Here is a 16,684-nt window from a genome sequence, read left to right as displayed (position 1 = left end):
TGGGCACCTCCCCTGGGAGGTGTAGGTCAGGGGAGTGGTCACTCCCCTTTCCTTTGTCCAGTTTTGCGCCAGAGCAGGGCTGGGAGATCCCTGAACCGGTGTAGACTGGCTTATGCAGAGATGGGCACCATCTGTGCCCATCAAAGCATTTCCAGAGGCTGCGGGAGGCTACTCCTCCCCAGCCTTCACACCTACTGTAGGAGGCTGGCCTGGTTTGTCGCGAGTACCAAGGGGCACTTACACTCTGCACCAGGTCCAGGTATCCCTTATTAGTGTAGAAGAGGTGTCTAGCAGCTTTGGCTGATAGAAAAGGGTAGCTTAGCAGAGCAGCTTAGGCTGAACTAGGAGACATGCAAAGCTCCCACTATACCACTAGTGTCATATGCACAATATCATAAGAAAACACAATGCACAGATATACTAAAAATAAAGGTACTTTATTTTTATGACAATATGCCAAAAGTATCTCAGTGAGTACCCTCAGTATGAGGATAGCAAATATACACAAGATATATGTACACAATACCAAAATTATGCAGTAATAGCAATAGAAAGCAATGCAAGCAATGTACAGTCACAATAGATTGCAATGAGAGCACATAGGTATAGGGGCAACACAAACCATATACTCTAGAAGTGGAATGCGAACCACGAATGGACCCCAAACTTATGTGAGCTTGTAGAGGGTCGCTGGGACTGTAAGAAAACAGTGAGGGTCAGAAAAATAGCCCACCCCAAGACCCTGAAAAGTAGGTGTAAAATGCACCTAAGTTCCCCAGAGAGCACAGAAGTCGTGATAGGGGAATTCTGCAAGGAAGACCAACACCGGCAATGCAACAACGATGGATTTCCAGACGAGAGTACCTGTGGATCAAGGGGATCAAGTCCAAGAGTCACACTCAAGTCAGGAGTGGGCAGATGACCAGGAAATGCCAGCTAAGGGTGCAAAGAAGCTGCCACCGGATTGTAGAAGCTGTGGATTCTGCAAGAACGAAGAGGACTAGGAACTTCCCCTTTGGAGGATGGATGTCCAACGTCGTGAAGAAGCTTGCAGAGGTGTTTCCGTGCAGAATGACAGCAAACAAGCCTTGCTAGCTGCAAGGGTCGTGGTTAGGGTTTTTGGATGCTGCTGTGGCCCAGGAGGGACCAGGATGTCGCCAATTGCGTGAGGAGACAGAGGGGGCGCCCAGCAAGACAAGGAGCCCACTCAGAAGGAAGCAGCACCCGCAGAAGTGCCGGAACAGGCACTACGAAGAAGAGTGTACCGGAGCTCACCCGAAGTCACAAAAGAAGGTCCCACGACGCCGGAGGACAACTCAGGAGGTCGTGCAATGCAGGTTAGAGTGTCGGGGACCCAGGCGTGGCTGTGAACAAGGGAAATCCTGGAAGAGTGCACCGGAGCAGCTGCAAATCACACGGTACCCAGCAATGCAGTCTAGCGTGGGGAGGCAAGGACTTACCTCCACCAAACTTGGACTGAAGAGTCACTGGACTGTGGGAGTCACTTGGACAGAGTTGCTGAGTTCCAGGGACCACGCTCGTCGTGCTGAGAGGGGACCCAGAGGACCAGTGATGCAGTCTTTTGGTGCCTGCGGTTGCAAGGGGAAGATTCCGTCGACCCTCTGGAGATTTCTTCGGAGCTTCTAGTGCAGAGAGGAGGCAGACTACCCCCACAGCATGCACCACCAGGAAAGCAGTCGAGAAGGTGGCTGGATCAGCAATACAAGGTTGCAATAGTCGTCTTTGCTACTTTGTTGCGGTTTTGCAGGCGTCCAGAGCAGTCAGCGGTCAATTCCTTGGCAGAAGGTGAAGAGAGAGATGCAGAGGAACTCTGATGAGCTCTTGCATTCGTTATCTAAAGAATTCCCCAAAGCAGAGAACCTATATAGCCAGAAAAGGAGGTTTGGCTACTTAGGAAGGAGGATAGGCTAGCAACACAGGTAAGAGCCTATCAGTAGGAGTCTCTGACGTCACCTGCTGGCCCTGGCCACTCAGAGCAGTCCAGTGTGCCAGCAGCACCTCTGTTTCAAAGATGGCAGAGGTCAGGAGCACACTGGAGGAGCTCTGGGCACCTCCCAGGGGAGGTGCAGGTCAGGGGAGTGGTCACTCCCCTTTCCTTTGTCCAGTTTCGCGCCAGAGCAGGGCTGAGGGATCCCTGAACCGGTGTAGACTGGCTTATGCAGAGATGGGCACCATCTGTGCCCATCAAAGCAATTCCAGAGGCTGGGGGAGGCTACTCCTCCCCAGCCCTGACACCTTTTTCCAAAGGGAGAGGGTGTAACACCCTCTCTCTGAGGAAGTCCTTTGTTCTGCCTTCCTGGGCCAAGCCTGGCTGAACCCCAGGAGGGCAGAAACCTGTCTGAGGGGTTGGCAGCAGATGCAGTGAAACCCCGGGAAAGGTAGTTTGGCAGTACCCGGGTCTGTGCTAGAGACTCGGGGGATCATGGAATTGTCTCCCCAATGCCAGAATGGCATGGGGGTGACAATTCCATGATCTTAGACATGTTACATGGCCATGTTCGGAGTTACCATTGTGACGCTATACATGTGTAGTGACATATGTATGGTGCACGCATGTAATGGTGTCCCCGCACTCACAGAGTCTGGGGAATTTGCCCTGAACAACGTAGGGGCACCTTGGCTAGTGCCAGGGTGCCCACACACTAAGTAACTTAGCACCCAAACTTTACCAGGTAAAGGTTAGACATATAGGTGACTTATAAGTTACTTAAGTGCAGTGGTAAATGGCTGTGAAATAACGTGGACGTTATTTCACTCAGGCTGCAGTGGCAGGCCTGTGTAAGAATTGTCAGAGCTCCCTATGGGTGGCAAAAGAAATGCTGCAGCCCATAGGGATCTCCTGGAACCCCAATACCCTGGGTACCTCAGTACCATATACTAGGGAATTATAAGGGTGTTCCAGTATGCCAATGTAAATTGGTAAAATTGGTCACTATCCTGTTAGTGACAATTTGGAAAGAAATGAGAGAGCATAACCACTGAGGTTCTGGTTAGCCTCAGTGAGACAGTTAGTCATCACACAGGTAACACATACAGGGAACACTTATGAGCACTGGGGCCCTCGCTGGCAGGGTCCCAGTGACACATACAACTAAAACAACATATATACAGTGAAATATGGGGGTAACATGCCAGGCAAGATGGTACTTTCCTACACCTACTTCCAAAGGAAGAGGGTGTGACACCCTCTCTCAGAGGAAATCCTTTGTTCTGCCTTCCTGGGCCAGGGCTGCCAGGACCCCAGGAGGGCAGAAACCTGTCTGAGGGGTTGGCAGCAGCAGCAGCTGCAGTGGAGACCCCGGCAAGGCAGTTTGGCAGTACCCGGGTACTATGCTAGAGACCCGGGGGATCATGGAATTGTCCCCCCAATGCCAGAATGGCATTGGGATGACAATTCCATGATCTTAGACATGTTACATGGCCATGTTCGAAGTTACCATTGTGACCTATGTACAGTGCACGCGTGTAAAGGGGGCCCCACACTCACAAAGTCCGGGGAATTTGCCCTGAACGATGGGTGGGGGGGGGGGGGCACCTTGGCTAGTGTCAGGGTGCCCACACACTAAGTAACTTTGCACCCAACCTTCACCAGGTGAAGGTTAGACATATAGGTGACTTTTAAGTTACTTAAGTGCAGTGGTAAATGGCTGTGAAATAACGTGGACGTTATTTCACTCAGGCTGCACTGGCAGGCCTGTGTAAGAATTGTCAGAGCGCCCTATGGGTGGCAAAAGAAATGCAGCCGCCCATAGGGATCTCCTAGAACCCCAATACCCTGGGTACCTTAGTACCATATACTATGGAATTATATGGGTGTACCAGTATGTCAATGTAAATTTAGTCACTAGCCTGTTAGTGACAAATTTGGAAAGCAGAGAGAGCATAACCACAGAGGTTCTGGTTAGCAGAGCCTCAGTGAGACAGTTAGGCATCACACAGGGAACACATAAAGGGCACATACTTATGAGCACTGGGACCCTGCCTGGCAGGGTCCCAGTGACACAGACTAAAACAACATAAAAACAAAGAAATATGAGGGTAACATGACAGGCAAGATGGTACTTTCCTACACAACCCCCTCCCCAAACGAAGGACACTAAGACTAGCCATGACCTGATGAGTCTTCATTGTCTAAGTAGAAATATCTGGAGAGTCCATCTGCATTGGAGTGGGTACTCCCAGGTCTATGTTCCACTGTATAATCCATTCCCTGTAGAGATATGGACCACCTCAACAATTTAGGGTTTTCACCTTTCATTTGTTTTAGCCAAAGTAGAGGTTTGTGGTCTGTCTGAACAATAAAGTGAGTGCCAAACAGGTATGGCCTCAACTTCTTCAGTGCCCAGACACAGCAAAGGCCTCCCTCTCTATGGCCGACCAACACTTTTCTCTAGGGGTCAACCTTCTGCTGATAAAAGCAACTGGTTGATCCTGGCCCTCAGAATTCAGTTGTGATAAGACTGCCCCTACCCCTAATTCAGATGCATCAGTTTGAACAATGAATTTCTTGGAGTAACATGGGCTTTTTAGGATAGGTGCAGAGCACATGGCCTGTTTTAGCTCCTCAAAAGCTTTCTGACAGCTAGCTGTCCACAATACCTTTTTAGGCATCTTCTTACTAGTGAGATCATTAAGCGGGGCTGCTATGGAGCCATGGTTTTTAATGAATCTCCTGTAATACCCAGTGAGGCCTAAGAAGGCTCTCACCTGGGTCTGAGTTGTAGGGGGAACCCAATCCATGATTGTCTGGATTTTCCCCTGAAGTGGTGCAATCTGTTCTCCACCTACCAGGTGTCCCAGATAAACCACCTTACCCTGCCCTATCTGGCACTTTGAGGCCTTGATAGTGAGGCCTGCCTTTTGCAGTGCCTCCAAAAGTTTCCAAAGGTGGACCAGGTGCTCATCCCAGGTGGAGCTAAAGACAGCTATATCATCTAGATATGCTGCACTAAAAGCCTCCAACCCTTGCAGGACTATGCTCACCAACCTCTGAAAAGTGGCAGGTGCATTTTTCAAATCAAAGGGCATCACTGTAATTTGGTAGTGCCCTCCTATACTTGAAAATGCAGTTTTAGGTTTAGCATCCTCAGCCAAATTGATCTGCCAATACCCTGCAGTCAAATCAAAGGTGCTTAGATACTTGGCAGGTGCCAGTGTATCAATGAGCTCATCTGCCCTGGGTATAGGGTGAGCATCAGTTTTTGTTACCTGATTGAGACCTCTGTAGTTTACAGAAAATCTCATCTCCCTTTTTCCATCTTTTGAGTGAGGCTTTGGCACAAGCACCACAGGACTCGCCCATGGGCTTTCAGAAGGTTCAACCACTCCTAGATTAAGCATTTTCTTAACCTCTTGTTTTATGCAGTCCCTGACATGGTCAGGCTGCCTATAGATTTTACTTTTGACAGGCAAGCTGTCTCCAATATCAATTGTGTGTTCACACCAGGAAGTTGTTCCTGGCACAATTGAAAAGAGTTCAGAAAACTGTCCAAGGAGATTTATGCAGTTTTCTTTCTGTTCTACAGTAAGACAGTCTGCCAAAACTACTCCCTCCACTAAATCATCAGATTCAGTGGTGGAAAAGAGATCAGGGAGAGGGTCACTCTCTTCTTCCTGTCCCTCATCTGTTGCCATGAGCAGGGTGATATCAGCCCTGTCATAGTAGGGTTTTAGGCGATTCACATGATTCACCCTAAGGGGACTCCTGGCAGTGCCCAGGTCTACCAGATAGGTAACCTCACCCTTCTTTTCAACAATGAGATGGGGTCCACTCCATTTGTCCTGGAGTGCTCTTGGGGCCACAGGCTCCAATACCCACACCTTCTGTCCTGGTTGGTACTGGATCAGAACAGCCTTCTGGTCATGCCATTGCTTCTGGAGCTCTTGGCTGGCCTGAAGGTTTTTACTGGCCTCTTTCATGTACTCGGCCATTCTGGATTTTAGGCCAAGTACATAGTCCACTATGTCCTGTTTGGGAGCTTTTAAAGGTTGTTCCTAACCCTCCTTCACAAGTGTTAGTGGACCTCTTACAGGGTGTCCAAAGAGGAGTTTAAAGGGGCTGAAGCCCACTCCTTTCTGGGGTACCTCCCTGTAAGCAAAAAGGAGGCAAGGTAACAGGACATCCCATCTCCTCCTGAGTTTTTCAGGGAGTCCCATTATCATACCTTTGAGAGTTTTATTAAACCTCTCTACCAGTCCATTAGTCTGTGGATGATAAGGAGTGGTGAATTTGTAGGTTACACCACATTCCTTCTACATTGCTTTCAAGTATGCAGACATGAAGTTGCTACCCCTGTCTGATACAACCTCTTTAGGGAAACCCACCCTGGAAAAGATTCCCAGGAGGGCCTTCACCACTGCAAGAGCTGTAGTGGTCCTTAGAGGAATTGCTTCAGGATATCTTGTGGCATGGTCCACAACCACCACGATAAACCTATTGCCTGAAGCAGTAGGAGGGTCAAGGGGGCCAACTATGTCAACCCCTACCCTTTCAAAGGGGACCCCAACCACAGGTAGTGGAATAAGGGGAACCTTTGGTGTGCCACCAGTCTTGCCACTGGCTTGGCAGGTCACACAAGACTTGCAAAAATCTTTTGTGTCCTCTGACATCCTAGGCCAGTGAAACAGGGGGACAAGCCTTTCCCATGTTTTGATCTGGCCCAAATGCCCAGCCAAAGGAATGTCATGTGCAAGAGTTAGGAGGAACTCTCTGTACTGCAGGGGAATGACCAATCTCCTGGCTGCTCCAGGTTTTGGGTCCCTTGCCTCTGTGTACAAGAGGTTGTCCTCCCAGTAAACTCTATGTGAGTCACTGACATCCCCATTTTGCTGCTTGACAGCTTGCTGTCTGAGACCCTCTAATGTGGGACAGGTGTGCTGTGCCACACTCAGCTCTTCTCTGGCAGGCCCCACTCCACCCAAAAGCTCAGCAGTGTCTGCTGCCAGCTCATCTGGTGAAGGTTCTGCATAGGGAGGAAATTCTTCTTCCTCAGAAGGAAAATCATCTGTAGAGGGAGGGATAGTGGGTAGGGATTTACCCTTGCTACCCCTAGCTTTAGGGAGCACTTGGTCCATTGTTCCAGGATCCAAGTTACCCTGTCCTTTTTGCTTTTTGGCCTGAGCCCTTGTCAAAGCAAAAATATGCCCAGGAATGCCCAGCATTGCTGCATGAGCCTCCAACTCCACTTCTGCCCAAGCTGATGTCTCTAAATCATTTCCTAGTAGACAGTCTACAGGTAAATCTGAGGCAACCACAACTTTCTTTGGACGAGTAACACACCCCCCCCAGTTGAGATTCACAACAGCCATGGGGTGGCTAAGAGTGTTGTTAAGAGCGCCTGTCACTTGGTACTGCTGACCAAGTAGGTGATGTTCAGGGTGCACCAGTTTGTCTACCACCATGGTAACACTGGCACCTGTGTCCCTGTAGGCCTGAACCTCAACACCATTTATTAGGGGAAGTTGCTTGTACTTATCCATATTAAGGGGACAAGCAACCAAGGTGGCCAAATCAATGACACCTTCAGAGACTAACACAGCCTCTGTGGTCTCCCTAACAAGACCAACCCCAACTAAATTACCAATAGTGAGCCCAGCTTCTCCCTTGGATTGGCTATTAGTAGGTTTGCTCCCACCACCACCGCTATTACTAGAGGCACTAGAATTTGCAGTAGGGGTTGTGGTAGTGGGAGGTTTGGTGTTTTTCTTTGGACAACTGGCATCAGTTGTCCAATGGCCTTTGACTTTACACAAATACCACCAAAGCCTTTTAGGTTGATTAATGGAAGAGGATTTGGACCCACCACCCCCCACCAGAGGATTTTTGTGGGCCTGATGAATACTCATTTTTACTTTTGTCCCCACCCTTGTCAGAAGACTTACCATCCTTCTTCTTACCATCCTTGTCACCCCCTGTATGAACTTTTCTGTTCACTCTTGCTCTGACCCATTTGCCTTCTTTCCCAATTCTTGGGGAGAGGTCAGATCTGAGTCCACTAGATATTGGTGTAACAAGTCAGACACACAGTTATTCAGCATATGCTCTCTCAGAATAAGATTATACAGGCTTTCATAGTTGCTGAGTTCCAGGGACCACGCTCGTCAGGATGAGAGGGCACCCAGAGGACCAGTGTTGCAGTCTTTTGGTGCCTGCGTTAGCAAGAGGAAGATTCAGTCGACCCACGGGAGATTTCTTCAGAGCTCCTGGTGCAGGGTGAAGGCAGGCTACCCCCAGAGCATGCACCACCTGGAAACAGTCGAGAAAGCCGGCAGGATGAAGCGATACAGGGTTGCTAGTAGTCGTCTTGCTACTTTGTTGCAGTTTTGCAGGCGTCCTGAGCAGTCAGCGGTCGATCCTTTGGTAGAAGGTGAAGAGGGAGATGCAGAGGAACTCTGGTGAGCTCTTGCATTTGTTATCTGAAGAATTCCCCAAAGCAGAGACCCTAAATAGCCAGAAAAGGAGGTTTGGCTACCAAGGAAGGAGAATTGGCTACCAAGAGAGGTAAGAGGCTATCAGAAGGAGCCTCTGACGTCACCTGCTGGCACTGGCCACTCAGAGCAGTCCAGTATGCCCTCAGCGCCTCTAAATCCAAGATGGCAGAGGTCTGGGACACACTGGAGGAGCTATGGGCACCTCCCCTGGGAGGTGTAGGTCAGGGGAGTGGTCACTCCCCTTTCCTTTGTCCAGTTTCGCGCCAGAGCAGGGCTGGGGGATCCCTGAACCGGTGTAGACTGGCTTATGCAGAGATGGGCACCATCTGTGCCCATCAAAGCATTTCCAGAGGCTGGGGGAGGCTACTCCTCCCCAGCCTTCACACCCATTTCCTAAGGGAGAGGGTGTGACACCCTCTCTCAGAGGAAATCCTTTGTTCTGCCTTTCTGGGCCAGGGCTGCCTGGACCCCAGGAGGGGAGAAACCTGGCTGAGGGGTAGGCAGCAGCATCAGCTGCAGTGGAGACCCCGGAAAGGCAATTTGGCAGTACCCGGGTACTATGCTAGAGACACGGGGGATCATGGAATTGTCCCCCCAATGCCTTAATGGCATTGGGGTGACAATTCCATGATCTTAGACATGTTACATGGCCATATTCGGAGTTACCATTGTGATGCTGTACATCGGTAGTGACCTATGTACAGTGCATACGTGTAATGGTGTCCCCGCACTCACAAAGTCCTAGGAATTTGCCCTGAACGACGTGGGGGCACCTTGGCTAGTGTCAGGGTGCCCACACACTAAGTAACTTTGCACCCAACCTTCACCAGGTGAAGGTTAGACATATAGGTGACTTATAAGTTACTTAAGTGCAGTGGTAAATGGCTGTGAAATAACGTGGACGTTATTGCAATCAGGCTGCACTGGCAGGCCTGTGTAAGAATTGTCAGCGCTCCCTATGGGTGGCAAAAGAAATGCTGCAGCCCGTAGGGATCTCCTAGAACCCCAATACCCTGGGTACCTCAGTACCATATACTAGGGAATTATATGGGTGTACCAGTATGCCAATGTAAATTGGTAAATTTAGTCACTAGTCTGTTAGTGACAAATTTGGAAAGCAGAGAGAGCATAACCACAGAGGTTCTGGTTAGCAGAGCCTCAGTGAGACAGTTAGGCATCACACAGGGAACACATATAGGGCACATACTAGAGCACTGGCGCCCTGCCTGGCAGGGTCCTAGTGACACATAGACTAAAACAACATATATACAGTGAAATATGGGGGTAACATGCCAGGCAAGATGGTACTTTCCTACAACAGCCTTCTCAGATGTCCAGTTGCCTTATTCTGGCCTTGTTTTGAGCCTTGATGCAGGAGCACCACAGCAAAGGATCCACTGCACCTGAGCGCCCACGCCTAGGCTCACAATATCCATTGGTGCCCCCTGCTCTCTGGACACCCACCAACTTAGCCTCCCTGTTGGGAGCTCACGGACTAGTCCCCAACGCCCCACTTGCATTCTCTTTTCAGGTGGCCCTCCTTGTCGCAAGTGTTCGGTGTGCAGGAACCTGACAAAACCAACACCACTGCACCTGAAGTGCTGGTCTTGTCTGTAACTTTGCACCCCTAGCACCCTACTATCTACAGAGGACCCCGAGAACTGATTGTAAGATCTATTATGCAGACACAGTATTCTGGAACCAGTGCTGCGTATAAGCGCATTTATCTATATACTGTTACTTTCAACAGTATTTAGTTTTCTACAAATGTTTTGGTATTTATACATAATACAAAGTAACTATTTTTCTAACCAATTGATCTTGAGTTGGTTCTTGAGTGTGTGTCTCATTTACTACCTCTGCACATTCAACAAATGCTTAGCACTGCCCTCTGATCAGCCCAACTGCTCGCTCACACTACCACAAAAGAGAGCTTTTGGGATTGCCACCCTGTAAACCAATAATTGTCGCCCGGGACTATCTGCGTAGCAATCCTCTACACGAGGCCACTGCATAGGCAGCCAGCTTCCTACAGCCATGTCGTGGAAGGAGTTTAGACTGTCTCCATTTGAGAGCTAGTGAAGGACAGTGGAACTGCAAAGAGAATTACAAAACCAAAACAAGGTTCAATAATAAAAGAAATACCCACAATACCATATCTTTACACTATTAGCACATAGTGACATTATGATGATGTTTCTTTATCAAAACACATTAAGAGTGATGAAATAAACAAATTAGAGGTATATTATGGCTATTGAAGATTTCACAAATAGTAAGACATCTGACCGTTTTCTGTCATTCTCCTCTTGTTGTTTAACATGTTCTTGTTCATATGCTCGAATATTTTCTACACCGATCTCGATGCAAAACTCATGAAAAACATCATCTTCCATCTTTTGAGAAAAAATAAATAAAATAAAATTGACCATTACATGCATTAATTTTATATTTGATCACAATGACGTTTTATTTGAAAGTAGCTTCAAATCAAATTATACAGTCATTCAGATTATTGCTTATCCAGGTGAAATTAAGGGCCTGATTTAGATCTTGGCGGAATTGGTCCCGCCGTCAATTTACTGTTGGATTTCCCATCCGCCATCTTGGTGGTCCGCCCGCTCTATTTAGATGTTGGCAGTCCCCTAGATGAAAGACTGTTGATGAACCACTGTCATCGGCAGCATTCTTCACCCACGTCAACAGCGCCGCTAGTGGCAGGACTCCAGCCACTTTTACAGCTGACCCAATCACAATGAACTTTCCCGTTGACGTAACTGTGGTGGCTAAACAGCCACACTTGAGTTGGCAATTGGAAGGGATATAAGCTTTTTTTTACTTTCCCCATTTTCTGCCACCATGAAGAACAAGTTACTTACCTTTGGTGATGACTTATCTGGTAGAGACATATTCTAGTTGCAGATTCCTTACCTGTGAATTTCCCCCAAGTGTCTGCCTGATCCGGAGAATTTTCTGAGCAGTACACCTACGCGTCCTTAGGTGGCGTCAATCTGTTCCGCAGCTGTTGCCGGGATCATCTGTGCTATATATGTTGTCACAGGTCCTACATAAGCGTCCCCCCGGCATGCTGATATTGGTTTCTTTTTACGACTTTCCACGGCAGAAATGCAGAGCCATGAAGAACACTGACTACTGGTGCATCAAAACTAACGCCCTGAAGAGAGAGTCCCTGTCCCTAGAAATTAGTTCGCAGAACAGGGAGGATGAGTGGGTCGGTAAGCCATCTGCAAATAGAATATGTCTCTACCAGATAGCCTGTTACCAAAGGTAAGTAACTTCTTCATCTGATAGAGACATCTAGTTGCGGATTCCGATTCCTTACCTTTGAAGACATACACAAGCAATACCATTCCCGGAGGAGGGTCTGTGAGCCAAGATCATACTAGAAAGTCCCGCAGGACCACACAGGCAAAGTACCCATGCCTACGGACTTGACTATCCAGGCAGCAGTGTTTGGTGAACATGTACAGAGATGCCCACGTTGCAGCCTGACAGATATCAAGGACTGGAACTCCTCGTGCTAGAATGAGCACGAAAGGCTTCAGGGGGTTGCTTTTTGGCCAGTGCATAGCAGATCTTAATGCAGAGTATGACCAATCTATAGAAGGATGCGGGGGTGTAAAAAGTAGGCAAGGTGCTGGATTTGTCTACATGAAAGGCAGAAAAGAGGCCCTAGTGCGAAGCATCACTTTGTTAGGATAGATGGAAAGGATGGGAGGCTTAGACGACCATGCTTCTAACTCACTCACCATGCGGGCAGATGTAAATGCCAGATGGAAGGCTGTTTTAAAAGGGGAACGCATGAGAGGGCAATTGTGGAGAGGCTTGAAAGGAAGGCACATCAGAAATGTTAAAACCAAATTCAAATCCTATTGGGGCATCATGAATGGGAGGAGGAAACATGTGTAAGGCCTTCAAGGAGCCTATTACAAGAATAATTTTAAACAAAGAAGGTTGATTCAGCAACCTAAAAAAAAGAAGAAATTGCAGACAAATAACCTTTCAGAGTGCCCTTACCAGAGCACCCTCCCCTCCTACTGTGACAGAAAAGCCTCCGGAAGGGGCAGTCTGATCGGAGGATCAATGGACATGCTCAACAGCTTGGAGACTCTGTGCCCACTGAAACCTCAGGTCCCACTCACTGACGTAATGAAACTGGAGGGGGCCTCCTGCAAAATACATGGAGGCCCCACCTCAGGACTCACTCAGGCCACGTGCTGTGCTGAGGGGGTCCCCTACAGCTGGGGGGCCCGCACTGTGGGGGTTCCGGGGGGCTTTGTTACGCCTCTGGTCCCATTGCAGAGCCTGCATATGTCATTTGGCATGTGTCACAAGCAGGATGCAAATGACCATGAGTCCCAAAAGCTTCACAGTCAGGCTTACCAAAATCCAGGATAGAGGCTGAAACATCGGTATCATAGCCTAAATGTTATCATAGCCTAAATATCCTGGACTTGCCAATCAGCAGGAAAAACTTCAAATTGCACCATCTCCGGAACAGCTCTGATGAAAGGGAGGGTCTGAAAAGGAGTCACGTGTGACTTCAGCACGTTTATAGAAAACTCCAGCGAATGCAGGAGGTTCACCGTAGTCTGAAGGTGGGAGACAACAGCGTGGGGTGAGCCCAACTTCAATAGCTAGTCGTCGAGATAGGGGAAGACTGGAACCATTGATCTCCGCACAAATTGTGCCACCCTCAGGGACCTCGCCCCAAACTCACACAGTGCTGCCATTGCAGGCTGCATGTCTTAGTTCAGACAAAAAGTGAAAACATGACCTGTCAAATTTCCCTATGTGCCAGGTTCCTTACCACTGCACATGATATTTGTAAGTCACCCCCTACAGAAGGCCGTACGCCCCAAAGACAGGGTGCATTATATCACATGTGACGACAAATTTTCATAAGCGGATATGCCTCTCCTATGCCTTTATCAATTCTTGAATATAGTAAGTTGATAGGGAAGCCCTTTTAAATACATGTGCTGGACACTGGTCAATATGAGTACCCCAGCTACATGATGGCTTCTCTGAACATAAGGATGTTTGGCATCAAACATCTTGGCTCTCATTATGACATTGGCGGTAAGTGCTGCTTACTGCTATGCAGACTGCCGCCAACATACTGCCACTGCGGCGGTATCCCGCTACGCGTATTATGACCCACACATAGAAATCCGCCACTATACAGACATACACACAAGTCCGCCACACCAAAGGACAGTGATAAAATGGCACTAGCAAAACTCACACCATTACGCCAACAGAACAATGCCCACAGCATTATGACCAACGAATCACTGCGGCGGACATTCAACCGCAGTAAACCATTGGCGGTACATACCGCTGCGCTCAAAATACACACGCACAAACAAAACAGCACCACATTCAACAATTCAAAATACACACACCTGACACACATACACACACCACACCCACACCATAATAAAACACACACACCCAATACCCACAACCCTTTACCACAATTAACAATTTACAACAGAGAGAGAGACATGCCATGAGCCCCCACAGAACCGGAGCCACAGAATACCATCACCCATACACCATCCACGCACCTCACAGCACACACCCCAACACATCACCCCACACACACTCACATACACTACACGCATGGCACCACAAAGACACCCCAGATTCTCTGAGGAGGAGCTAAGGGTCATGGTGGAGGAAATCATCCGGGTAGAGCCACAGATATTCGGATCACAGGTGTAGCAGACATCCATTGCAAGGAAGATGGAGCTATGGCGGAGAGTCATGGACAGGGTCAACGCCGTGGGACAGCACCCAAGAACCAGGGATGACATCAGGAAGAGGTGGAACGACCTACGGGGGAAGGTGCGTTCCGTGGTTGCAAGACACCAGATAGCAGTACAGAGGACTGGAGGTGGACCCCCACCTCCTCCCCCAAAACTAACAACATGGGAGGAGCAAGTCTTGGCAATCATGCATCCCGAGGGCCTGGCAGGAGTAGCAGGATAACTGGACTCTGGTAAGTCAAATCTTTACTACTTTCACCCCCTACCTGAATGCCATCACTAACCCCCATCCTGACCCTCACTCCCATCACTCTACCACCTCCCACACACCCCACCATCACAACCCACCCCTCCCACAACCAAGCCCTGCATGCAAAACCAACGCATGGACACCCATCACAGACCTGCATGGACACCCATCACCACAGCATGCACAGTAGTGACAATCACTTAGTCAAACAATTCACAACTCACACAACCCAAAGCTGCCTTGGTAATAACAACCATAGAGGGAAACACACCCATGCACCTTATGTCACATGCAGAAACAATAACTCTGCATTTACATATCCAGTGGACCCCCACACAACGTCATCGGAGAGGAGGTGCCAGCAACATCCAGTCCACCCACAGAAGAGGCCCACAGTGATGACAGCAGCTTTGCACGCCTGGATATGGATGGCCAACCTGGCCTATCTAGGATCTCTGGACAGTCGGTTACCCACCACACAGTCCCATACCACCACAGAGCCTCCCCCCTCAGGAAACAACACCACAGCACCCACCCAGCGGGCCCATAACACTGTCCCCAGGACACGTCAATCAGCAGTGTGTCCACCACTACAGGGACCCCAGGCAACCCCACAAACACAGGACGATCAGGAACCTGGGGTCAGTGGCAGTGGGCATACGGTTCAGGGGACATAGGACCAGGACAACAGGGAAGCTGGAAGGACTGCTGTGTGAAAGGGGGAGCACAGACCCAGGGAACCGACCCTCCACCAGGCACTTACAGGGATCCTGGGAGCATACCAACATTCCCACGAGACCATGGGCCAGATACTGGACAAGTTGCAGGAGACCCAGCAGCTGCAGGAGGGACAGTACCTGGGGATCAGTGAGGACTTCAAGTCCATTAACACCACCCTGGTCACCATTGCAGGGGTGCTGGCAGACATGGCCAAAACCATGAGGGAGGCAGTGGCACACAAACGGGCCCTGGCACTAGCCACACCGATGAACAGCCCTCAACCTCCGCCAACGCTAGTGGACAGGAGGCCCTGCCACAAGAACAACAGGCCACCAGCACCCCACCCCCGCAGAAGGAGAACCACCCCACAAACGGTCCCTGCGATCCAGGCAGAAGCCAGAGAACATTGCCAAGACCCCCACCAGGAAGTAAGGCTATCCTGATTCTCACACTTCTCTCCCACACTGTCACCCTGTCCACCTTGAACTGCCATTGCTCCACTTCCTATGCCCCCTTGGACAATGCACCTGTGATACCAATAGACTTTACCCTATCATGGACTCTCCTCCCCATCACCCAAGCCCATTGCACATCGCCATTTACTTCTCAGCACTGAAATAAACACCCTTGAAATGAACACATGAATTAAGGAGGCAGTTGTTTAAAAATCTGAAGACATTGCAAATAGATAGTACAGTGATGTAAACATAGTTATGACCTGTAATGTGCTGCAGTCAATACCCCAGGAGCCACTGGAGGGCACATATATCTGCAAATAGACATGTTAAAGGGTATAATAAGTGGGCTGTGTAGTGGGAACAGCAGTCAGCCAGGAAAAAATAACTTAACGAAACAGCAATGGAAGGTGAGATGACAGTGTCTTACCTGTGTGTCACTGGAAGTACTGTTGTATTATACTTCTTCTGTTGTCCACATCCTCTTCCTCCTCTTCGCCACTGTCAACAGGCTCCACCGCTGCCACATGACCATCTCCAGCCTCATCCTCCTGCAGAAGAGGTGCCTGGCTTCTCAAGGCCAGATTGTGCAACATGCAACAAGCAACGATGATCTGGCAGACCTCCTTGGGTGAGTAGCACAGGGATCCACCTGTCAGATGGAGGCAGGCACCTGAACCAGGCCTTCAGGAGGCCAAAGGAGCCCTCAATGATCCTCCTTGTTCGCCCATGTGCCTCATTGTAACGTTCCTCTGCCCTTGTCCTGGCATTACTCATTGGGGTCAGTAGGCATGAGCGGTTGTGGTAACCAGAGTCACCTGCAAATACCGAGGGATCAAATTTAGCCAGACACTCACCCTTAGGGCCAACCCCACACCCATATACCAACATACACTGGGTGGGGACCATGGGTTCACCTGTTAGCCACACCCCGTGCCTCTGGAGTTGAGCCATCACATATGGGATGCTGTTATTCCTCAGGATAAAGGCATCATGCACATACCCAGGACATT

The 16,684-nt window shown here is 49.2% G+C and overlaps 1 protein-coding gene across 1 annotated transcript in view; it reads right to left on the bottom strand.

Annotated features, from left to right (window-relative positions):
- Positions 1-16,684, bottom strand: part of SMC1B (structural maintenance of chromosomes 1B) — a 2,375,007-nt gene that overhangs the window by 1,108,623 nt on the left and 1,249,700 nt on the right. Inside the window, exon 15 of the mRNA XM_069228259.1 lies at positions 10,741-10,847. Coding sequence (XP_069084360.1) covers positions 10,741-10,847 — 107 coding nt within the window. The remainder of the gene's footprint in view (positions 1-10,740; positions 10,848-16,684) is intronic.

This window comes from Pleurodeles waltl, chromosome 4_1 (assembly GCF_031143425.1).
Source record: "Pleurodeles waltl isolate 20211129_DDA chromosome 4_1, aPleWal1.hap1.20221129, whole genome shotgun sequence".
Classification (NCBI taxonomy): Eukaryota; Metazoa; Chordata; class Amphibia; order Caudata; family Salamandridae; genus Pleurodeles; species Pleurodeles waltl.
The sequence above is the reverse complement of the archived record's forward strand: the minus strand, read 5'-3'. Positions and strand labels throughout refer to the sequence as shown.